A 24,107-nucleotide genomic window follows, 5' to 3' on the forward strand; every position below is an offset into this window, starting at 1 on the left:
ACTAAGGTTGGGTTGCAGATTTGGTCAGGTCAAAAACAGACTCAGAGTGGACGGTAGGTTCTGTTTTGTTTGTGTGTGTCCGGTATTCCTGCGTTTGTTGTGAGCCACGTTTCCTGCTGCTTTCCGAATTACCCTGAAGGAAATGACAGCACTGGCGATCAGCCTTGTGGACACAGGCTTAAGTATTTTGGAACGGAACTGAGCCTGCCCGTACCAATGATGTAAACTGAGGTTGTATTTGCCTTAGGAAGGGGCATGGCTCTTGGAGCATGATGCAAACTCAGTATGCAATATGGTATTAAGCTCATTTTTAGCCCTGGTTTTCTAACTAAATTTTAATGCTTGAAATTGTATCTAATTGTTTTCATATGACGACATGAGTTTTTATGTTCTGTAGAAAAAACTGAAATAGTACGTGTTGGCAATAATATAACACATCTACAAATTTTTTGAGTTTTTTAAACTGTGTTGTAGCATCAGTGTTTGTAAAAGGTATTATGTTTTGTTAATTTTTGTTGTTTAAGCCATATCTTGGTAATATAATTACATTTCTGTCAGGGAAAGATGAATAAAATGTTTGGCTAGTTAAAAAGTCATCTATTTAGACTTCCTGCAAACTTCCCATTTTCCCACTGAGTTGAGGAAAGATTCAGCCTCAGGGACATCTTATACTAAGATGTAATGGCAAAAAAAGCAGGAACATTTCTTTCTTGACAAACTCTTGCTTACTTGAAATTTTCTGAAATTTGTGTTGGATTCTGACTCGTATAACAGACTAACAATAAATACAGTATATGTATTTCGCGATGCCTTTTAGAGCCAGATGATTTCAACAGCAACGAGCTGTTTGTGCAGAGTATCATGAGGAACTTTAGACATATCCAAGAGTACTGGTAGTTGGCTCGTAGCTTTGTTTGAGTACTGAGCTCTGTATACCTCTTGAAACCAAAAATTTCCAAGATACCTTATGCATTAGGAAAACTTTTAAAGTATCCTAGAGAGATATGTCTCTGCTGGAAAAGGACAGTGGAAAGTAGTCACTCTCCCTTTTCCAGAAAGCAGAATATAAAGCTGTTTCTTCATCTTTCTGTAAGAGAAAAGTAATTACCAACACGGAAAACAAAACTTTGGTGTAGTTGCAATTAGAGTTCTATTAAAAAACTTAGAATTAAGGTATTAGGGAGAGTACAGCACAGTATATACAGCAGAATAGCAGGGTTCTTGTGAGTACTTTTAACATCAAGTAAAGGTGTAGCAGAAGATACTTTGCAAAATTCCTTTGGAATGACACTTTTAGTCTCGCCTCTGGCAATGTGGTGAAAAGATGAAAAAATTTTTACTTTGTGTGAGTTACTCCAGGCTTAGTTTGGCACTTGTACTTTCTGGTCATTTCACAGAATTTTGTGAGCCTTACTATTCCTTGCCTGGAATTATGAGTGATCCTAGTATTCTTATGAAAGAATTTGAATTTAGCTCTTTTTGAAAATATTACAGTATATCATGAACCTTTCATGCTCTCCCCCCTGCTTCTCCACTCCAAACCAGATGGAGTTTTACTGGCATATGGGGGGTTCAGAAGCACATGGTGTAGTCTGGAGGGCTGTGAAGAAGTGTAGGAGGAAGGGTGCTCTGTTGCTTCTGCCTGAAGCTGGCCACCCCATTTCTCATTGCTTACTGCACTCAGAGGCGCTCAGCTGGGTGCTGGTGGTGCCAGCTGATTGCGGATACTCATCTGAATGAAGCCACATACAAACATTAATACAAATGTGAGCTCGAGCATGATGATGTAATCATTTTTGTATGAAGGCTGTAGAATATTTCTTACGCTGCCAGGAGAAGCAGCCTCTATCAGCTAGTTAATGTGTATGGTTCAGACAAGGAATTGAAGTGGCTGTAACTTCATGCACTTAGTAGTAAACTGCACAGTTATAGCTGCATCCAAAGGAGATATTCATAGAATCACAGTTTATCTCAAGTTGGAAGGGACCCAGTAAGGATCGAGTCCAACTGTCCATTCCTCATAGGACTACCTAAACCAAAACCATATGACATGACTTAAAAGCATCATCCAGATGCTCCTTGAACTCTGGCAGGCTTGGTGCTGTGACCATGCCCCTGGGGAGCCTATTCCAGTGCCCAGCCACTCTCAGTGAAGAACCTTTTCTTGATGTTCAGTCTGAACTTCCCCTGGTGCAACTCCATGTCACTTCATGCCTTTTCATGTGGCAAAGGAATGTTTGCATCCAAGGGAAGGAAGGATGCCTTATTTGTTCCTGCTAACTTGGGAAAACAGTGCTACAAAGACAGGCCTGGTAAACTAAACTGTAAGCCCCTTCCAACTGTACTATTTAGAGGAATTCGTGTTGCAACAGCTATTCAATTGTACCTTTATGTCATCAGTTCTGTGATGCTTTTTAACAGAGCTGTGCCTTTGCTCATGCACAAACATTCAAATGTTATAAATACCTAGAGACTACTCTAGTGATTAGCTTACATTGACAGGACTTTTATTATATAAATAATAGGTATATTTAAATTACATGTATCTATACAGACATATTTTCAAGCAGACATGTTGCTTTTGTGTTGGTTTTGAGACAATTGCAGACAGATACAAGCAAGGTTCTGTGCTTGTGGAATAAATTTTCAGTTTGCAGAAATGTCTGACCTGTGCTTGTCAGCATTAAATGAAAAAGTGCAAAAGAAAAGATGCTGCTTTTGTGTTTAGCCACTAATTTGAAAGCTAATGGCATGGGCATGCTGTGTTTTCATATCTTGTGCCTCAGTGCTACAGAGTTTAAACTGGAAGTGTTCTGAATTCAGAATTATAAACGTATTTATGGATGGTAATGCTTTGTGGTGTTTTTTCTTTTTCCTACTTCTGTTTAAATGTAGTCTTCTCTAGGGATTAACCTGATACCTGAAAAGTACTGAAACACTAAGTGCTTGTAATAAAAAGTACGAGCTTTAAACATGTCTTTAGAGATAATTCATTAAGACTTGTCATTTTACTAATTTGGTAAAACTGATCCAAATTTAACATAAATGCAAATTCAGCAAAATTATACTGGTTTTTCAGTGTCATACATATGTGATTACATGTGCTCTACAGCAGATAGCATTTGAAAATTTCTGTGTATTAATAGCAAAGGTAGGCTTTTCTGTTTATTATGAGCTTAAGACCATAAAACAAATGCTTGAATCTTACCCTACACTCTGAGCTAGAAGTGGAGTTGCAGGTTACAGGTGAACTTGCTTCTTCCAAAAAGGGGAAGTCCCACTTGTTTGTTTCCCTGTCCCTTCTCCCAGCTGTTCTGGTATGAGCCCAAAAGAAAGAGTTGGCTCTAATATTAGTCCAGTCATAGGGCAATCTGTTGATGCGTGCAACCTCAGCAGAAAGACTGTTTAGGTGTTTGGAGTGTTGAGTGAGTTTTCTGATAGTTTAGAAGGTTAAGCAGGCTCAGTGATGTTCTGGAGCAACATGCTAATGGATGGAAAGAGATTTTTTCCTTTTCACAACAGCAAGGAGGTGTTAGCCTGGCTCAAGCTTTAATGTCTAAGTTGTTGTTTTAAACTGGAGGAGTGGGAGCTTAAAAAAAAAAAAGGAAAATATCAGGAAAGTTGTAGAGACATTTTTCCAAAAACTCCTTTGAAAGCTAATGTAGAAAGTTTACCCTGGAAGAGAAAGATAACTTCACAATTTTACTGCTTCTGAGCCAGTTGTGTCAGTGTTTTTTAAATGCAAAGAAAACCTCCATCCAAAATGTGTTGTGGGTTTGTTGTTTTTGTTTTTTTTTCAATATTCTGCAGCTACTAAATGCTGATAAAAATAAGAACTTGACTGAATTTCACCAATGCATTGCTAAAATTGTGTACAGATTTACTTGGCTGATAATGGTTGGGGCTGTATTTGATGAATGCATTGATCCTGCAGAGCAATGCAGGTAGGAGCTAGGCTGCCCCTTTGCCGTTGGAATGTTTCTGAGGATAGGGCAAATGCAAAGATTTGCTACTGGAAGTGCTGTAACATTTTGGTGCTCAGCTTCTTCATCTGAAGAGATGGTATATTTATCCAAGGGGAGGACAGGAAGGGAAAAGGAGGAAGAACGTGCTGCAGCCCCTCCTTTCCTATGTGCCTGAAACTCTTGGGTATCCACAGCCCAATGTGTGTTTCCAGGTGAATTTGTTTCTGGAGGGGCAAGCACAAAGGATCTGCTACCTTTGGCATGTCACAGAGCCTGCTCCCAGCTTTGCTTTTCACGGGAAACTTGAATGTGGGCAGTGGAAATGAAAGTTACTCCCCTTGAGAAATAGGTAAGTTGTCTTCACTGTGGCTTCTCAATGAGTAGCATGTTCCAAATCCAGTGTGGTGGAGGAGAGCCTTCTCTGGCTGCCAGGATGGCAGTCAAAGAGTAGCAGCTACCAAAAGAAATAATCCTGCCTTTTGTTGCTGAGCATTCTGTGGGAGGCTGCTCTGTGCTGAAGGTGCTGAGCTGTCCTGCAGAGTGCCATCCTTAACTGCTTGGAAACTGCTGGACCCTTGAGGTTCACAGTTCAGCAGTGAGAGGAGGGTATCTGTCCCCATACTGATGACTGACATGAGTGTCTCATTCCTGTCCCTCTGAATTTGTGTCTCTCAGCATGGAAATGAGAATAGTATATTTTTCAGTGTGACCCTTCGTTTGAAGGTGTTGAAAAAAGCTCATTCATTTTAGTTGTATTAAAAAAAAGAAAGTTACATATAAAACAAGTTCATGTGTTTATTTTAAGATGGCTCTGTATCAATCTAATCTAAGAAATGCTACTTTTAAAAACATTTTTGTAAATTTTAAGATTATTTTAGTCAGCCTATGCTGTTCTTTTTTATTTTCATCTAAATCTGCCCTATCTTTATCACAGCATCAGTCTTGGCTAGGAGATATGAATAATCGAATACTAAGTGCCAGAATTTCCAAGTATGTTTGTAAGCAAAACAAAGTAAAACATAATGCACAGCGTATATGTATCTGTGTGTATAATAGCTGCTCTGAGCCACCTGTTTAGGATTATCCTTCACTGAATTTAAAATCTAATTAGTTTAAATGTTTAAGGAAAGATAATTTTTTGGGAAGAAAATTTGAAATTTATGATTTTAAGTGGCAGTATGGAGTCTGCTGATTTACTTGATTATTTCCTCCTTCTCCCCCCCGCTCCCCATTCCAGTAGCAAAACACTCTGTCTTTAGTTTTCTTATGCAAGAAAAGCTTCATTCACAAAGCTACCGAGTGTGGTGGCAGCACAGTTTACAGTAGTTGTTTATGTGACTCATTTGCTGAGCTGCTTAGACAAGGTCTCTGCAGCTTAAGATCTGAACAGCATTTCTTAGGAATGCTGGCCTAATCCCATGAGTTTAAATACTTCTGTTTAAAGTCCTCCTTTAACAAAACCCAGCTGTCAGCCCCATCTTCCATGATTCTGTATAGAAATTTCGTGTTTGCTTCCTCAGTGGTATAACTTACACTGTATTTTTTTCCTTTTTGCTATGGAAGGTAATTTCCTTACTTTTTCATGAATATGTACTTTAAAACATTGATTCTGTGTTAAATATTTACATTTGGTCTTAATCTTGAGGCAATTACATTCTAGATAAAGTCTTTTGCAATGCATCATTTGGTGTTAACTGGCTTTTAGACTTCTCCAACCTTTGACATAGCAAAACTTTTTTATGTTGAGGCTCCTTTCTTGCTTTAAATATGTTTTTTCCAGGGAGTGGTACCCACTTGTAGTGTTTCTCCCTGCTTCCCTCCCTCACTTTTTGGTGCCAAGATTTATTTAGAAACTGAAGTAATGCAGCATTTCAGTATGAACATATATCTTTAGAGAATATCTTAAGTAGACAAAATTAATTTTAAAACAATTTTAATTAGTTTCAGAAGGCATATAAGCTAGAGATTAAGGTCAGTGCTTGGTAGGCAATGTTTAGATTCCTGTTGGCAGTGTGTGACATATTTAATAGCTCTGTACTTCCAATTGCTGGTACTGGTTTGAGCTATTGTGTGGACTTTTTGCTTTAAAATCATTAAACCACCCTTGAGAGAAAGGATGTTGAATTAACAGTAGAAGAAAAATGCCATGAGAAGAAAGTATTAAAAAGAAAAAAAAATGTCAGGAGAACTATTGTCAGTTTTCTCTGGGATTTTTGTTTGGTTTAATTTTTTGGAGGTGGGGTGTTGTTTATTTTGTGTTCTTTTCCTGGGGTTGGTTTTGGGGGGAGGGGTCAGAAGCTCTGGAAAGAATTCTTCAGTGGCGTTCTGCTAAGGTGACAAATAAGAATTAAGTTGTATTTTCAGTTTTTATCAGTGATGAGCTTGTCTTTCTAAATCTGCTCAAGACTCTCCTTCAGGAATTTATGCAGGCTTTACTAGAGAAAAGAAGGGTGGCATGCAGCTTTGGCATCTTGCTCAACAAGATGTCACTCAAAAACTGCTTTGTAGATTCACTTCACTTCTGGAATGGCTTCTCTTTTACTTTTTGAGGAGGAAAACAAGAAGAACTGAACAAATGTAGGGCTTCCTTCAGGTGTCGTTTGGGGTTTTTTCTCTCACCTCTTGGAATTCTCAAAATACAACCTGGATTCTTAAAATATCACCAAGGAAAATGGTGAATTGAAGTTCATGCAGCAGGATGTTGGCTTTCCATTTCTTTACTATTGCATATGAGTCTCAGGGGTATCTGAAATTTTGCTTAATCACCTGCAAGATCCAATGGAAGATGCAGATAAAATACTCTCTCGAAGCAGTGATTCTCCTGCAGTTTTGACATTCACAAACATATTTTTCCACCTATATTCAGATTATGAAGAACTTGTCTGTAGTTTCTCCTTTTCATGCCACATAGTTGCTGCCAAGTCTCTTTGTGTGGCAGGGACCTTTTCAGCTTATATGCCTCACATCACTACCTAGTGAGCAGCGCTGATTTACTGCCATGTGATCCCCTCCTTTCCTTTCACAGAAAGCTGCCCTGTTCCTGCTGACTTTCAGCCTTTCCTTCCAGTTTTGACTGCTGGGACTCATCTCTGTCCAGAGCCTCACATCACTCTTTCTTCTAGATATACAAGGCTCTCTCAAGCCCTTCTCAGCTCTGCTCCCTCAATGCAGTCCTTCCAAGCCTCCCAAAAGACTCAGCTCTTGCATGGAGAAAAACCTCTCCTTATGCAGTAATTCCATTTCTCATGGTAACCTCATGGTGCAGCATGTACTTCCTCTTTTTTTCCCCCCTCATCTACCTCTCACACTTTAATAAACACATGTCCTGTGCAGAGATTAGTGATGCAGAAGAGTGATGAGGATAGAGGGGCGTTTTATGTCTCTCCTTACAGTTTGCTATGAAGTTGGAGGATGAAAGTTGACTGCCAATTGCAGTACTTAAAGCTGGTGTTATTAGTGGCTTATAATACAAAACTAGTTGAGCTGGGGTAGCCTGTTTAGATGTGTTTATTTTTGGTTTATGGCAGTGTTCTTCTGCTTGGTTTGTTAGAGGTGGGTTTAAAATGAATCAGATGTCTTCTAAATTGAATATACTTTCTCCTTCTTAAAGAAATGTTTCAGCCAAAAGATTATTCCCCTATTCATCCTCTAAATATTTTTCTATGTGGTGTTTCTTAATGTCATGCTGTTTTGTCATGGCTAGCTGTAAACAACAAAATGTGGTGATGCATAAATGCTAAGAATGATACCTCTAAAGAACACAGTTATTTCAAACATTCATTTGTGGGTCTTCTGAAAAATATGCAGTTGTGGTTTTGATTTTTTTCCCCTTTTTTTCTAGAGATAGTAGTTCTGGCTATAGTGAAATGCACCTCTTCACAATGTAGTCTTAATTCTTACCAGGAAACCTAAGTTGCCTTCCAGCCTGCTCCAGCTGAGGTTAGTGTAAAAAATACATACCCTGACATAAAAGCAACCTGTGAAGAATGTTGTTTATTTATAATAGCTAAAGCATTACTCATCTGTTTTTTGAGCCATAGGTCATAGACTGTCACTAGGTCTTGTGGAAAAGGATTTGGCAACTACTTCTGAGTCTAGATAGTACCCACACATAGAGATTTCCAGTGTTTGCTGTGGTATCTTGAGTGAGCATTGGCATAATGCTTATTTTTAATCTTTGAGAGGGTCCCTTGAACAAAAATTCCTTTTTAACTGTACTAGAGCATAGAGTAGCTCAGTCTTATGAGGAAGTACTCTCACCTGCATTGTAATTTGACCTATGACCTAAGTGATTTTCTTACATTTCCCTTCTCCTGGTTGGTTTAATCATTCATTTATACCATCTCAACAGTAAACCCTGTTGAGATGTTCAGTTTCATGGGTAGTGGACAGTTGCTTGCTTTATTTTGCTTTCTTATAGTTGAAAGACAACTTAGTGTATATGTAAAAATTAGTTTCTTTCAATATTTATTCCTGGTGGAAAAAGACCCTTTACAGGCACAACAAACCAGTCTGTAAAAGGATGTGGATTTTTGAGTGATTGGTTGGTGACCATCTCAAGTGTGAGATGGTCCTGAAGTGCTGCTGTTAGCGTGGTGATTGTTGTTACTGGGCCACAGCTACAGGAATATTTGGGCATTCCCTGAGATCTGTGCATAAAGCCAAATATTACAACAAAATTCATGCTTATTCTTAGTCTGCTTGTTCATATTTATTATTCTTTTTCTGGCATCATTCCAAAGGTAAAACTGAATGCAAAGAGATGCTGCAGCTGTATTTGCATTACAATAACCACATGATGAAGATTCTGGAAAATTTGTACTAATGTAGTTTCTAAGTATTTATCTGCCTACCGAAGACAGGCTAGACACTGAAAATTCTCCAGTCTCAGCTGGTAAATCTAAGATGTTGGCTTCTGCAACTAATGAGTGTTATTTTACAGAGTTATTTTCCTCTCTACTTGAAAAATGCTTTAGCTAACGCAAGTTATGTTTTTATAATCTAAGTATTTTTTAATAGTTGTGTTCAGGTTGTCTTCTTAAAGACTATTCAGTGAGACATGATGTAATCTAGGGTGCTCTTTTTATAGGAATTAATTTAATGTCCACTTGGGTACTCTGGCTGGAATCTTGGTTCAGGAAATAAGATGCAATGATTGATAAAGCCCCTTCTTTTCAAGGCAGCATCTGTTTGGCTAGATGTGAGTCAGGCACTGAAATGTATTGGAGGGAATAAAGGTTTTACTGTGTTCCTTCCCAAAAGCGCAAATTTCAAATGCTGTTAGATTCTTGTAGTGACATTTCTGTAATTTTGGTGCTTCCCTTATCATACAGGAAAGACTACCTTATAAATGTATTCCAGTATACGAGGAGGCACACTTTGGGGACTAAATTAAAATTTCAGGTTGCAATTGTGGAAAGGTAGAATCAATATAAAGTAATAATAATGCAAAGACAGCTTAAAACCAGAAACCAGCCCTATGGTTATTCTACTAGATGCACTTTCCATTTTACCTCTCAAAGCTTTCAGGCAAAGAAGGGGTGGATGGGTGGGCATTCTGTGGGTGGTTTTGCTGTGGCACATCAGAACGATTTCCCACTGCTAGAAATCAAGATGATGAAGTAAACATTCTGGTATCTTCAGTGTGTTTATTTCAGGAAATTGTGTGTGCTAGTGTCAGCTAAACTTAGAGCAGAAGTGTAGAAATTCTGCGTAAATATAAAGGGAGCTGCAAAGGATGTGAATATGGAAAATTATGTTTTTCTATTTCTTCATGCTGCTAGCCAAAAAGAGCTCAATTCTTTCATACTGTCTCTGAAGAATACTCAGTTGTCATAGCTGTGTCTGCTTTGTTCTAAAGATTAGGTATTAAATCTGTGGAAGACCAGGGAGCAACTGTGATATGTTTGACTTTCCTGGTTAGAATTTCTGGGGGCGGTTGTTGAACAGTCTGTTAGAATGTGAGAGGTGTAAGAGTACAGCACCAGGAGAACAGCACCAAGTTTCAGAAAACCTGTGTTTGCTGTATACAGCATTGATGTGTTTTGGGGGATTCCAGAAGCAGTGAGACAACTTGCTTTGATGTTATGATCTGGTATCTGATGAAGATTTTTTCTTCTTCCAGTTGCGTTTTCAAACAATTGTTTCATTAGCAGTTGTTAAAATGTAAGTTATGTGTTCACTTGTGTGCTATAAATATTTATATAGCAAACTTATAAATAATGTAAAGAAAAATATTTTATGAGCTTAGTAGTAAAGGTTGTTGTTTGACTGGGCTTGAAATACAAACAGCTAGAGGCAAAGGCAAGTTCTTGCACAGGCATGTGCCTGATTTTAAGAGGAACATTAGAAATCACGCTGTGAATGTTTGAATAACTCTTACTTTCAGCAGCCTTAGTTGATCTTTTATTAAAACTGTAGCTGGTGCAGTTCAAAACATGCATTTTCAGCCAGCAGATTTTTATTCTGTGGTTTCAAAGGTACATTCTTGCATGCTGCTCAGATCAGTGGGCAAAGGAGGCAGTATTGTGAGCTGTCCTTTTGCATCTCCCAGTTAAACCTGAAAATAAGACCATAAACTGAAGATGACTGGTTTTCAGACTTGCTGGAGTTCTGCAATTTAGACCAACTGCCTAAGAAAAAGCAAAATACTTGAAAAGAAATATGCTCAAACTGTACATAACTTTTAAACTCCTTCAGTGTATTTTGGAATTGTCTTTGTTCTCCCAGTTGCTCTGAATAAATCTTGTACATTGCATATTCTGCTCCTGACTTTATTTGAAGAATAGTAGTTTTTGCTCAAGTACAAAGACCTATTTTAATTTTGAAGAACAGCTTAAAGAACCTGTGTGTTAACATTGTTTCTTTTTTTTGCCAATGCTATTTCCAAATTGCTACTAATTAGTTTGTTTTTTTAAAAAAAAGTATGGAATTAAATAAAAACAATTTTCCAGAGCAATGCTAAGTCCCTTCCTTCCTTAATAATTGGAATGTAGTTGACTTGAACAGGATAGATAAGTTGAATTGTGGCAGATAATGTGTTGATGTGAAAAAACCACCTTCATCAGCTGGGAGTAAGGGGAAAAAGGCAGGAAATAGATAGTAGACTTAAATCCAGTTATCACAGTAATAATGAATCCTTTATACACTTAATTATATCTGCAGTATCTTGACATATGACTATTTTTGTGAAACATATATTGATGTCCAGGATTTCAAGACGTCACCCACAGTATTTCAGAGTATTGGTTGTGAAAGATCTCTTTGCTTTTGATGAAGTGTCTGAAGATTTATCTTTTATCAGACATTCAGCATGTTTTCACCTTGTTTTGTTAGCGCCAAGTCTGGAAAACTATTGCCTGAAGCATTGTTTAAAAAAAAGGAAAACGATACTCAAAGTTGGCTAAAAATAGCATGTTGAAACAGACTTTCGCTTGACATAAGATTTTTTTCATTTGGAATGTTCTGAATTTGAATTTTTTGGCTGACAGATTTGTATCTTAGTTCTTGAATTTGAGAGGCATTGGAATATCTGTGCTGCAGAAGCCCGGGAGGTATTCAGCTATTACTATGCTATTTGAAGCCTAAAGAAAACAAATGTTCTTTTGTTCTGGTTTTCATCTAGATTACTTTTAACATAAACTGGGTTATAGAACATTGGATAATGCACAAAGGGCTTTCTATAACTTTCTAATCCCCTTCCAGATATCTTTTTCAGGAGTAATTATTTTCAGAATACTTCATGCTTATTAAGAAGAAACACAGAAATACTGAAGTTAGTGATCTGCACTGTCACTGGCTTGTTGTGCTGCAGTGCTAAATTTGAAGGAGGAGTGTTTGTGTCAGTTATAGCATAAGAATCTCTGAAAAGTGTGCCAGATCCGATTGGTGCATGTCACATGGACAGAGTATTAATGTGATACAAATGACCTATCATTTATTTCCATGACTTTATGGAAATGTCTAGAAGAGGAATGTGAGCTTTGCCTGTCAGTTTCCTGAAAGCATTTTAGGTTTTTTTCTATTCAAGTAGCCTTGTTTCTTTAGCAGTCAGGTGAATGAATATTAGAGATGAAAACCTGCTAGAATCTTCTATTTATGTGTGCACTCTGTGCTTATGTGCTTATATGGTGTATTTATTAGTGTAGTGTTCTGTTATATACAACTTTTAAACAGAAATGGGTATTGGCATAATAGCACAGGAATGGTCACAGATGAAGGAACCTGGATGGCTAGATGATGTCTAGAGGGAGTATGCTTCCCAAACCAGGGTATGCTATATAGTTCTTGAGGCTAGATTTTAAAATGCAGAAAGCAGTTATTTCTTGAGATGGTGTTTCAAACATGTGTCTCTTGTCTCCTGCATCCCTAAAACAGCTTTGTAACAAATTCAGTAGTTGTTTTTAGAAGGCAAAGTGTTTTTTTCAGGACCAAGAAGAACCTTGTGCAAGCTTGTATTTAAATAATAAGAAAGGTTGGAGGTAGAAACATCAGCTGGCTGAGAAATGGTATGTTTTAATTTTGAGGTTTTATGCTGTCAGTTGATTTTGAACATAATTAAGCCTCTCTAGTTCAAAATTCTTACTATACTGCTTCTGAAATTATAGTGAATAGACACATTCTTGTTGCTAACCCTTTATGCACATAAGTGTTTCCAGTTGAACTCAGAATTCTATTTTTCTTTCTCTTAGTCTTTACTTCATCAGTAAATTGTGATATAGAGAAAACCTGCAACTTAATTATTTTACAACTGCTTTTTTTTTCAGTGCAGTGTTTTCTTTGTAAGGAGAGACTCTTTCTTTATTCTATTAACCATATAATAAAAATTTTATTTGTCTCAATCCCATATAATATAAAAATTCATTTGTCTCAATCAAGTTGTTTGATTTAAGGTAGGAACTACTCTCTCAACATGCAAGTGTGCAGGATAGGGTCTCAGTGCAAGACACTTCCCTCATGCCAGGATCTCAGTAAAATATACTTAAGATACACTGTCGATAACTCTGTCCCAAAGCTGTTGATATAAAGAGAACTGTTTCTTAGTTTCAGAATTCTGTGATGGTGTATTTTCTTGAAAATGTTGAAATGGTATATCTGAAGCATTTTTCTTGGGCTTTCCATCTTTCCTCATGTGTTTTAATATGTCATGCTTGTCCTGGCATACTAAGAATATAAAAATCTTCTTGAAAGAGTAAATATTTCTGTTTTATTCCCCTAAAGTATTGGTGAGTTTTTTTTCTTTACACTGTAATTTAAAATAGTAGGTTTTCGTTAAATGTTACAACTGGTAACTTCTAATGAAAGTCTTAGTAATTTTTTGTAATCTAATACTAGAATACTGTGCTTCATGCATTTAAAAGTAAAATCTAATGAACTGTTTTGGAAACTAGATTGTTGCCTTAGAGTGATTATGAGTCTGCCTGTTTAAATAGCATTTCAGACAGACAGAGTAGACTGTCACAGTCCATAGTGGATAATGAAATGATATATAGACCACTCTTTAGTGCAGGAAGCCTCACTTCCATATGAAAGACTACACTGTGTTGATACTGTATTTTATCCAGTTATCCCAGAATGATGCTGCTCATTTACTTTATGTTCTACTTTGATATACACTTTAAGAGAAGAGAAGGTGAGGTGTTGAAAAATAACTTGAATCCTGAAGTTAGTTTGGCATGTGGTCTGGTTTGAGCTAGGCAGAAATAAAAACTATTTAAAGTCTGCTCCCCTTCAAATGTTTTAGGAATGTAAGTGGCTTACTTTATGGCATCACATCAGAACCATTATACTTTCCCCTTTTTTTACTTCTAACTCAATTCTAAATTACTCCTTTAAGAAAAAAAAAACTCCAGCCAAATAAACAAAACATACACAACCTCTCACCCCTTATGCTGGTTTTACTTCTTGTTATAAATAAAGATGTATCCTTAGAAAGGTGTGATAACTCCCACTTAGATCATAATGTGCTGAAGTGCTGTACATTTGCTGTGATCAACAACAGTGAGAAAGAAATGGCTATAAAAAGGGAAATGTGAAGTTTTTAATTGGAATGTGCACTCTTTTTTGAAGTGGTTAATGTTTTGAGTTCTTAAGCCAAGAAGTTCATATACTGCTTTCTGAGCAAAAATGTGAAGTTTTTAATTGGAATGTGAAGTGGTTAATGTTTTGAGTTCTTAAGCCAAGAAGTTCATATACTGCTTTCTGAGCATTTTGTCTCTGCCCTCATTTATTGAATTAATTCTTTAATTAGTGTCCTTTGGGATGTCTTCCAGTTGTGGAACTTGTGCTAAGATTTCCTTTTACAGAACTTGTGACTTAATATTAGCTGTTGCTGAATGAGACACTAACTTCTCTGTGCCTTTTGCAAGTAAATGTTGACGGGCTCATAGGAAATGCAGCTGACGTTAGGAAGCTTGGGTGGGGACTACAAGGAGCTGGCAAGTACTGCAGGGTTCAGTGCCAGACATGCTGACACAACAGTACTTCACTTGTAAAAGTTTTCTTTAGGCTGCTAATTCTGTCTTTAGAGTAACTGGAACCAAAGCAGTGTCTCTGATGCCAAGTTAAAATAGCTAAAGTAACACTTCATAGGAAATTGAGAATGCTTTCCATGGCTTAGATCCTCAGAAATATTAGTAAAAAGAGCAAGATTCTCTCTTAATGAAAGGGTGCGTTATGAACAGTGCCATGTAATGAATGCACTGCAAAACAAATCCATCTAACTAGAGGGAGTGTTAGAAACAGCTCAAAGAGGGAAAGGCTAGCATTGTAAAGTCCCTGTAAATACTGTGCTCTGAGTGATTTATATTGCAGTTTCAATTTATTTGATTTACTAGTTCATAGTCATATTTCATGAGGCACCCTTTTAATAGTTTCCTTTAACTTTCAAATAAAAATTGTTTTCTTCAAATGTATCTAGACATTGAGAAATGCTGTGTGAGCACTTCTATAGCAGTTTGACCATGTCACCTTAAGTATAATGTGTTTTGTCTTGACTTTATGTTATTTCTGGTCCATGTTAGAGCCTAAGAGCTAGTAAGGCAAAGCTTTGAAGGGGTTAGAAGTGGAATACAGCTTAGGTTTGCTTTGCAGAAGTTCAGGCAGAACTATGAGTTGCTGCTGCCATGCTGTCTCCAGTTTTTTATGTGGGAGGACTTGCAGGAGGCATCATGGAGAGGAATCTTGCTGGGGAAGGCATGCCTGGCTTACAGAATATAACAACTGCTGCAGTCTTGGTGGAAGGATGCAGCAATATTACATAAGCATATTGGTTTTGATTTAATTTCATCATCACCCTTAGATTTTAGGAAGTGCTTCCTTTAATTCCTTAAGAGTGCAGAAGTCAAAGCAAGTGATGGAAGAAAGGAGATTCAGATGATGAATTTAATCTCTTCAGTGTTTTTGCAGTGCAGTGTGCCGTGACAAGTTAGCTTTAATGTTATTGCCTCTTTTAAGGTAGGCACATGCATTCTGCTCTCCCACAAAAGTAGAAGTTTGGGTAGTAGACTGAAGCAGCTTTGCTAGAGCAAGTGGATGGCCGTATCTTGCATCCATGGGAGATGTTGGCCTCTGCTGACTTCAGAATTACAGATCACCTCTGAAATCTCCTTTGACCTATTTAATCAAGTTAAAATGAAATAAAAGCAATATATAATAATAAGAAGAAAAGACTATTTTTAAATCCTGGAAGGGTTTTGTTGTTTTGGTTTTTTTTGCATGAAAACTGTCATATAAAAGAAAAAGTGGACTGAGCAGTTTTTTCTCTGAGATCACCTTAATCATTTTTCATAACATCCCTTATCAGTTTGGCTGTGCAATGTTGGACATTGATGTCTTTCAGACCAAGATTTGGCTTTTCTTGAAGAGAAGCACTCAGTTCATTTATAAATCTACAAAATGTAAACTGGTGCTTTCTGAAAGCTATGTAGCAAGTAACTATGTAGCCCATGACTTGACTAAATCAAGCTGTTCAACTGAGCATTGATTTTTTGTGTAGCTCTTGCTGGGGATCTGTTCTCATGTGTTTCTGGGCATTCTGTAGCACATCTCTGACATTTCCCTTCTGTACTGCCTGATTTCTTCCAAATTATTACCTAGATTTTTGTCCCCCCAAGTATTTAAATTCTCTTTCTGAACTAGATCCTGTCTTTGCCAGTATGAGTGTACATATAAAGGTATGTGTGTCTTAGCTCCATAAAAGAGTCCAGAGGACATGTCTGGAAAAGAGATTTAAACAAAAGGTTATTTTTCACTGAGATAATAACAGCTAAAATTTGGAGAACATTGTCTTTATCTTGGTCACAAATTTGTTGAATGAGGAGGATCTGAGAGATGCTATGGTGACTCTTTGCTTCCAGAGAGAAGTTCCTTTGTTGAATAAAAATTGTGCAGTATCACTGAAATTATCTGGTCAGTGTCCAAGATTTGAACTGTCTCAGGGGATGTATTGCTGACATTCTCTATGGCCTGCTTAAGCATTTCTGTTTACAGATCTGTAGTGATCTATTTGCAGTGCAGTGAGGCTGCACTTCCTGTGGTTGAATGGTGTTGCTTAACTGTGGTCAGCTAAATTCCTTGGACAGGAGTTGAATTTTTCTAATGCAATGTCAATGGATTTTGCCAACAATAGCTGGCAATGAAGGCACATGCAAGGCTAGCATGAATTTATTATGGTATGTTACATATTGTGAACTCTGTTCTTTATAATTTTCTGCATCTTCTGACAAAAGTGAGCTGCAAAAATGGCTTTGCAGTTATCTATTACAACTTCCATATAGGTCTTTACTAGTAAGCAGGAGTTTTTATTAAGTTTATGGATGGACATTTGCTTTGATTTATGAACAGTTTCAGAAACGTAGTAACTGACACCTGTTTTCTTAGACACTAACAAGAAAGTTTGGGTATCAGACTTCTTCCTTTTTTTTTTTCCAGATGGAGCAATTGTCAGATGAAGAGCTTGACCATGGTGCAGAAGAAGATAGTGATAAAGAGGATCAGGACCTCGACAAGATGTTTGGGGCCTGGCTGGGTGAACTGGACAAACTCACACAGGTGAGCAAGGTTTCACTCATCTTACGGAATAATTTTTTGTTGGTATTATGTTTATTTTCAATTGAATACCAGCTGCTTGACTCTTCCACTTGCAGCAAGGCAGACAGTTGCCTGTGACCAGTTCAGTAATTGTAAAGATTTATAAATTGCTTGTTTACCCCATCCTGAGGTTGTTACATTCATTTTGCACAACCTGCTGGTTTGACCTGTCACAGAGGGTATAACAGTTCCTTCTGAGAATAATAGGATTGCTATTTTGTCCTTATGTATGTAGGGCAACATGGACTTCAGCTGACAAGAGATAGGCTGTCTCCAACATGTGGATTGACATTGTCCAGCTGCGACAGCATTTATTTGTTGCACCTAAACAGCAATAAGAAAAAATTGTGAATGCTGCCAGTAATGATGTAATGAGATACCCTGATACACCCTCAAGGACTCACCATTGTTCCAGAGCACTCTTCCTGCATCAGTGAACCAGCTGATAGGACATCTTTCAGTCCTTCTTTCTAGTGCTTTTGCTTTGCTTCACAAGCAGATACTGCATTTTGCATGGTGTGCTGCACTCCTGGGGTATAATCAGCCATTTCTCTGTGACTGCCTGCAGGGAGTGTTTGAGCTGTGTGAACTGGCCCTCCTGAATAACATATTTAATCTTCTCCCTGTTTGTCATGTAGAATTAAGCAGAGGTATGATAAGTGAAGGTTCATTAAGCTAGAGAAGAGGCAGTTTTTCTCATCTTCATCTTATCTGAAGACTGAAGGAAAATTGAGCTAATCATGTAACAGGATTTCAAATTCAGGCTCATCTCTGTTACTGACTCTGCCATTCAAGTTCTAAATGTATATAGCACTATTGGGGAAAACTTTTTTTTTTCATGCTCACACATGCAGGGCAATAAAGAATCCTGCCTTCTGAGATGTGCGGAAGAGTGTGACATTAATCTGTATATACTAATTCTTGCTGGTTTTTCACTTACTTTGAAGGGTTTTTAATGGTGTGAACCATTTTTGAAGGCATGGGCTTTGTAAATTGCCTTGAGTGAGGATATTCACAGAGGAGCACAATTTGTCTTGGACCCATTAAGCATTGCTTAATTTCAGATGTTCTGCCAACCTGTTGAGCTTCAGTGACAGCAAGATTCCCCACGTAACACATTCCACTCCAGGGGCAGAAGCTTCTGGCCCTGTCATGTACTTCTTGGGTCAGCAGCTGGATCACAGTTGCCCTACTTATAAAAATCCTTGTATTTATTATAGCCATCATATTAGCCATCATAACATAACAATTCAATGGGTCTTAGATCCTTTGTTCTCTGACCCATTTTTTAAAGGTGTGAACAGCCTAGAAATATAAGTGTGCTTGGGGCTTATACTTTACTTGGGGCTTAGCTACACTATTGACATGCAGGCTTCAGGGTGATGTCTCAGTTTGTTGTTGGTCCATGCAAATTTCTTAAAATCTGCTAAGAGCTTCTTGATGGTAGGACCCACATTATTTGTTTCTTACTTTCATATTGCTGTTCAAGATAGTCTGCAACATAGTCTGACAGTTGCCCTTCTATCTTTCACAACTACTGAGAAATGACATTTCCCCCAAAACTTTGAATGACCTCATATTGTTCTGCATAAACAAGTTGATGGAGTTGATTGTGTCTCAGGTCATTTATTTGGACAGTCATCAGATCTTAATGGAGTTGTTCCAATGAAGTCCCAGTAAAGGAAGATGATTAGCATTAGTGAGATCCAAAGTTCATTGTCCTGTAGTTTCAGTATTTGTTGCTATCTATCAGCTGGACTTCAAGAGCACTAGGAGGAAAGTTTTTTGTCCCTGATGTCCTTGATCCTTAACTTCTTTTTAGATTTCCTAAATGTTTATTTTTAGGAGATTTAAAGTAAGACTCAGATGTAACTGCTTTTTAAAAGATCTGAGATAATTTGAATGCCCATGGGAATCATTTGAATTTACTTTCCCTCTTTAACTCTTGGTTTAACAAAAGTCACAAAATCTGCAGCGTGTGTGAGCAATATCTGGCATTGATGAGGGGTGTCTTAACATTTATTCTGCCTAAGTTATTCTGCTACATGATGCAGGTTAAATGAAAAAAAATTTACCTTGCTTCTCATTATTATTTAGAATTAAGCTTTTGGTGCTGTTGTAGCAGTTCTCCAAACTGCTGGTTTAGCGGTTATGGAGAATGTGCTCAGATAATGGTGAGGGCATATCACGTGTGTCCAATGATTTGCAATAACTTTAATAAAGCCAGCAAAACGTGGTTGGGGTCCTTTTAACCAGAATATATTTGCTTCACAGGAGTCAGTGGATTCGGTCTGAAGGAACAGGGCCTAACTTGCCTCTTCTGTGTCCAGTTTCCCTGTTGTCTCTAGGTTATAGATTTTTTTGGTTTTTTTTTTTTTTTTTTCAAGTTCAGGTTGAGCTGAGGAAAGAAGGAGGGCATATCACGTGTGTCCAATGATTTGCAATAACTTTAATAAAGCCAGCAAAACGTGGTTGGGGTCCTTTTAACCAGAATATATTTGCTTCACAGGAGTCAGTGGATTCGGTCTGAAGGAACAGGGCCTAACTTGCCTCTTCTGTGTCCAGTTTCCCTGTTGTCTCTAGGGTTATAGATTTTTTGTTTGGTTTTTTTTTTTTCAAGTTCAGGTTGAGCTGAGGAAAGAAGGGAGCTCAGGAAGAGTAAACATTAGGGGAAAAAGTAGTGCATTTGATCTTTTTAACAAAGGCTTGAGTAAAGATGTAGAAAATGAACATAAAAAGTTTAGATGAGAAACTTTATTCTGTTGAAACTAGAAAACACTTTTCCTTCAGGCAAGCCTATCTTCGGAACTCTCTTATCAGTACAAGTCTTGCCTAATTTCAGATGTTCTGCAGGCCTGTTGAGCTTCAGTGACAGCAAGAGCTGGATTCCCTATGTAACACATTCCACTCCAGGGCCAGCAGCTCCTGACCCTGTACTTCTTGGGTCAGCAGCTGGATCACAGTTCCCTACTGCTTGCTACTTACAAAATCCTGGTATTTATTATAGTACTATACCCATATTAGCCATCATAACATAACTCATTGTATTGGTTAGAAAGAGTTTCTTTTTTTAACCTTTGCTAGTTTTCCTAAAAAAATGTGCCCTACATAAACTGGCTAAGGTTGGTTTTCATAACTTAATGTCATTCACAGGAAAGACTATTGAAAAAAATTATGAATTTAGTGAATTTAAGTCCCTATTAATAAAATAGGATTCTTAATTGAATGTTTTTAAGCACTTACACCATGATTATGCTCATAGGCTAATGGTGGATATCTCAGACCATATTTTAGACTCTTATCCCAGTTTGAATGTTGTGCAGTTTCATGCAGAGAGAGAGTTACAGGTAAGTCAGCTGTCTGTTTCAAAAGGAGCTAGTGTCTAACATCATTCAAAAAAGCATTTGGAAAATGCTTCTATCCTTTTGATTCTGAAACGAAGCAGAATTTGTTTAACAACTTTTCTTCATGGCATATCTGAAGTTAAATCCCTGTAGTATGACGATGTTTGTTTTCAGTCTAAAGCCTGAAAAACCGGTGCTTTTATATATACCAGTAACTTTTGAAAAATTTCTCTTAGAGAAAATTAATTCTCATTCATCTTAAGGAATTGGACAAGCAAATCTTTGTCAAATTTTATTTTGCCCTTTTTTTGATCTTTTTCAGAGTTTGGATGCAGACAAACCTGTGGCACCAGTGAAGAGGTCACCTCTCCGCCAGGAAACCAATCTTGCCAACTTCTCATATCGCTTCTCCATGTACAATTTGAATGGTTTGTTGAATTATTTACCACATATAGTTTAACAAAAGTACTAGTTTAACAAAAAAAGCTACTCCAACTATATATTAAAATATTCTAAAATATAAGAACATTTGAATACACTTATAGCTGAGATGAGAACATATTTGCTGAAGGCATTGCTTTCTGGTGCCTTTTTTTTTCAAGTATTTGAGTCTCCTAAAGCATTATCTTTTACAACACTTAGTATTTGAGAACTGTAGTGTAGTACTTGTATAAAAAAGCTTGTCCTGGGATCTGGTCTCATGAAGGAGTGACTTAATGTGTATCTGTTAACCAGGAAGAAAGAGCATCTTGCTTTACGGAACAGAATGCAGGAATATAGCTACAGAATACTTTCAGGATAAACAGAAGGAAACCTTAATTTAAAGGTTTGAGTATGTATATAGTATTTTTGTTTTGGTTTTGTGTTTTTTAACGCTGTTGCATTACTTTAGCAGAAAATGCTTAGCAAAACATCTGTGCTTTTTTGAAAAGTGAGGCATGATATTATGCAAATGCATTTTTATATTCCTTTCACAGGAAAGCAGTTTAAACTTTTTATATGTAATCTGAACATTCATAGACTTCTTTTGCTGACAAATGAGTTTAACCTAAACAGTGTGAAAGTTGCACTGGTCAAGGATAGTAGTGCAAATGAATTTCAGTTCAGCAGTGCACAGATATTTTGCACTACAGATGGGAAAAGAAAATGCTGCTTCCTTTGCTCTCTTAACTATTAGATTTGATAATAAAGTGAGGCATTGCAAATGAAATAACTCTGCACATAGTGACTATTCTTGTTTGTTGCAGAAGCCCTAAATCAGGGGGAGACTGTGGATCTGGATGCCCTCATGGCTGATCTCTGTTCCATAGAGCAGGAGCTCAGCAGCATCGGCTCTCATTCAGCAAACAATGCTGCCGTGAAACGCCTTGCCACAGAACCCAAAACTCAGAAACCACCTGCTAGTCGACCTTCCACAAAGCACAGCAGCGTGAAAGGATTGTCCTCCTCTGCTAAGCTGACTAAACCATCGCATGCCAACGTGTCTCTGGATGACATCACTGCTCAGTTAGAGAAGGCCTCCTTGAGCATGGACGAAGCAGCCCAGCAGTCTGTTGCGGAAGACACCAAGCCAGTGGTTACTGCCCAGCACAGGAGGACAGCATCTGCTGGCACAGTGAGCGATGCTGAGGTGCGCTCCATCAGTAACTCCTCCCGTTCCAGCGTGACCTCGGCAGCTTCCAGCATGGACTCCCTGGATATTGATAAGGTGACAAGACCTCAGGAGCTGGACTTGACATCACAAGGGCAACCGATCACCGAGGTAGGATGTCACTAATTCAAGATTTTTGTTTGGTTTGGGTCTTTCTCTTCAAACTTACACCTCATGCCCCATGCTGACACTCAGCTAAACGTCTGCAATGCAGTGGGGTTGATTGAACTGCCCATGTTGTAGCTACTTCTTTCTTTGGTTTTAGTTCTGTCTGCAAGGAAACTTCTTATAAAGAATGTGTTTAGGTTTTGGTTTTTTTAGGAGCTTTCCCCATCTCTTCCTCCTCCAAAGCCAATCATGCATTTTATTGTTTTTATAGTTAATATTTTTATTCCAGGTAAATGTCACATATTGTCTTTAATTTAAATCTGAGGAGTGCACAGCTGTGGAAAAAAAGAAAGCACAATTGACAAAATTCTATTCCTCTTACAGTACAGTTAATACCTGAAATACATGGAGCAATATACTGATGTCTATCTGGAGCTATACTATACCAGTAATTTGCTCCTACTTAATATTCCTGTTTAATGTATGACAGGAGGAGCTCTTTGAAGCAATACACACTACAGAAAAATTACTGGGCTGCAATGCAACATTACCAGATACTAATTTGCAATTTTGATGCTTTGACATTGATTAATTGGAGAGGAAACTTCAGTAAGAACAGCTAGTTTGGTGAACATTGCAAGTGCTGCTGACTTGAGAGAAAATGTGGAAGATGTTCCAGTGAATTTTGAGAACTTAAACTTAAAAGTTCTCTAGAAATACTTTCTGAAACAGAAATCTGACCTGTTAAAATGTCGGTTGTACTAATATGCATGTTCTCTTTCATGAGAGAAAACTGGAACAAAGTGAGTTTATTCTAATGAATAATTAAAACAAATCTGAATGGGCTGTACTGAAAGCATGGTTCTACACATCTGCCACAGAAGTTCATCTGATGTAAAGTGAACAATGCAGGCTTGCCAGCCTTATGATTAACTCACTGAGGTCACACTTTGATTTAAATCTTCATATGAAATGGTGAGAAATGAATGACAGTTTAGGTGAACTTTCTTTTAGTATAAAAAGTTTGTGTTCAGTATGCTTTTATTGGAGATTTCCTGTTGAGTGAAGTAAAACAGATAGAAATGTGCCCTTTGCTCTTTGGAAAGTTAAAATGCAAACCTTTGCATTATTGCTGTAGGCCTAAGTGTTCAAGCCCAGCCTCTGACAGTCATCGATTATATTGTTGTTTGTTTGAGAATCATTTTCTTTTTATGGCCTGATAAGGCTTATTTTTGATTTGTTGTTTTTGGGTGGGTTTCTTTTGTTTTGGGTTGTTTTTTGGGGGTTTTTTTTCATCTCCAGCTGTTATTCATGATTATATGTCTGTCTTTATGATGTAGAAAGTTAGTCTTGCATTTTTGTCTCTTCTCAGGCTGAAAAGATTACTTTTATGAATTAGTTGCTCTAGCTTGCATAGCATAAGAAAAGCATGAATGTTGAATTTTTTTTTTATTTTTAATGCAAGTTGTTTTCTGCAATTGATCTTGCAGGTCTCCCTCTAGATTCTGTTTTACTTTGGGAGTTATATGCTTGAGGCATTAGTAAAATTGCCCTTCTTGTCTCCCAGTTTTTTTCAATCCTTTGTGTCATGAGTAATCAACAAACCACCTGCTGCCCTTAATTACCTTGATGTTGGTGAATCAAGGGACAGAGGTCAAGAAGTTGCTTTGTCTTCACAGGAAGCTAATCTCTATTGCTGCAAGTGTTGCAGTTGCTGTTTCAGTTGCTTTCTGAGGTCTTGGTCACTGACTGCAAGGCTCAAAATCATCCCCAAAAGCTTTTCTCAAAGGCTTGTGAGGGCTGCCTTTGTACAAACGCAGTGATTGCTTCTCTTATAAGAATGGGGCTATTGTTTCTCTGCCCAGATAAGTTGATAAGAATGATTGATTCCTTTGAAGGAGGTAACCAGAAAGTGTCAGTAATTTGAGATCCAGATTCTGCTCTTGTCTT

At 37.6% G+C, this 24,107-nt stretch overlaps 1 protein-coding gene across 6 annotated transcripts in view; it reads left to right on the plus strand.

The window, feature by feature from the left end:
- The window catches only part of RAPH1 (Ras association (RalGDS/AF-6) and pleckstrin homology domains 1), an 88,307-nt gene that overhangs the window by 16,813 nt on the left and 47,387 nt on the right, over nucleotides 1-24,107 (plus strand). For all 6 annotated transcript variants that reach the window (XM_039716694.1, XM_039716844.1, XM_039716926.1 and 3 more), the window contains exons 2-4: nucleotides 16,896-17,015; nucleotides 20,721-20,826; nucleotides 21,646-22,160. In XM_039716694.1, the coding sequence (XP_039572628.1) occupies nucleotides 16,896-17,015; nucleotides 20,721-20,826; nucleotides 21,646-22,160 (741 nt within the window). The remainder of the gene's footprint in view (nucleotides 1-16,895; nucleotides 17,016-20,720; nucleotides 20,827-21,645; nucleotides 22,161-24,107) is intronic.

Source organism: Passer montanus, unplaced genomic scaffold (assembly GCF_014805655.1).
Source record: "Passer montanus isolate IOZ18808 unplaced genomic scaffold, ASM1480565v1 scaffold1, whole genome shotgun sequence".
In the NCBI taxonomy this organism is placed as follows: Eukaryota; Metazoa; Chordata; class Aves; order Passeriformes; family Passeridae; genus Passer; species Passer montanus.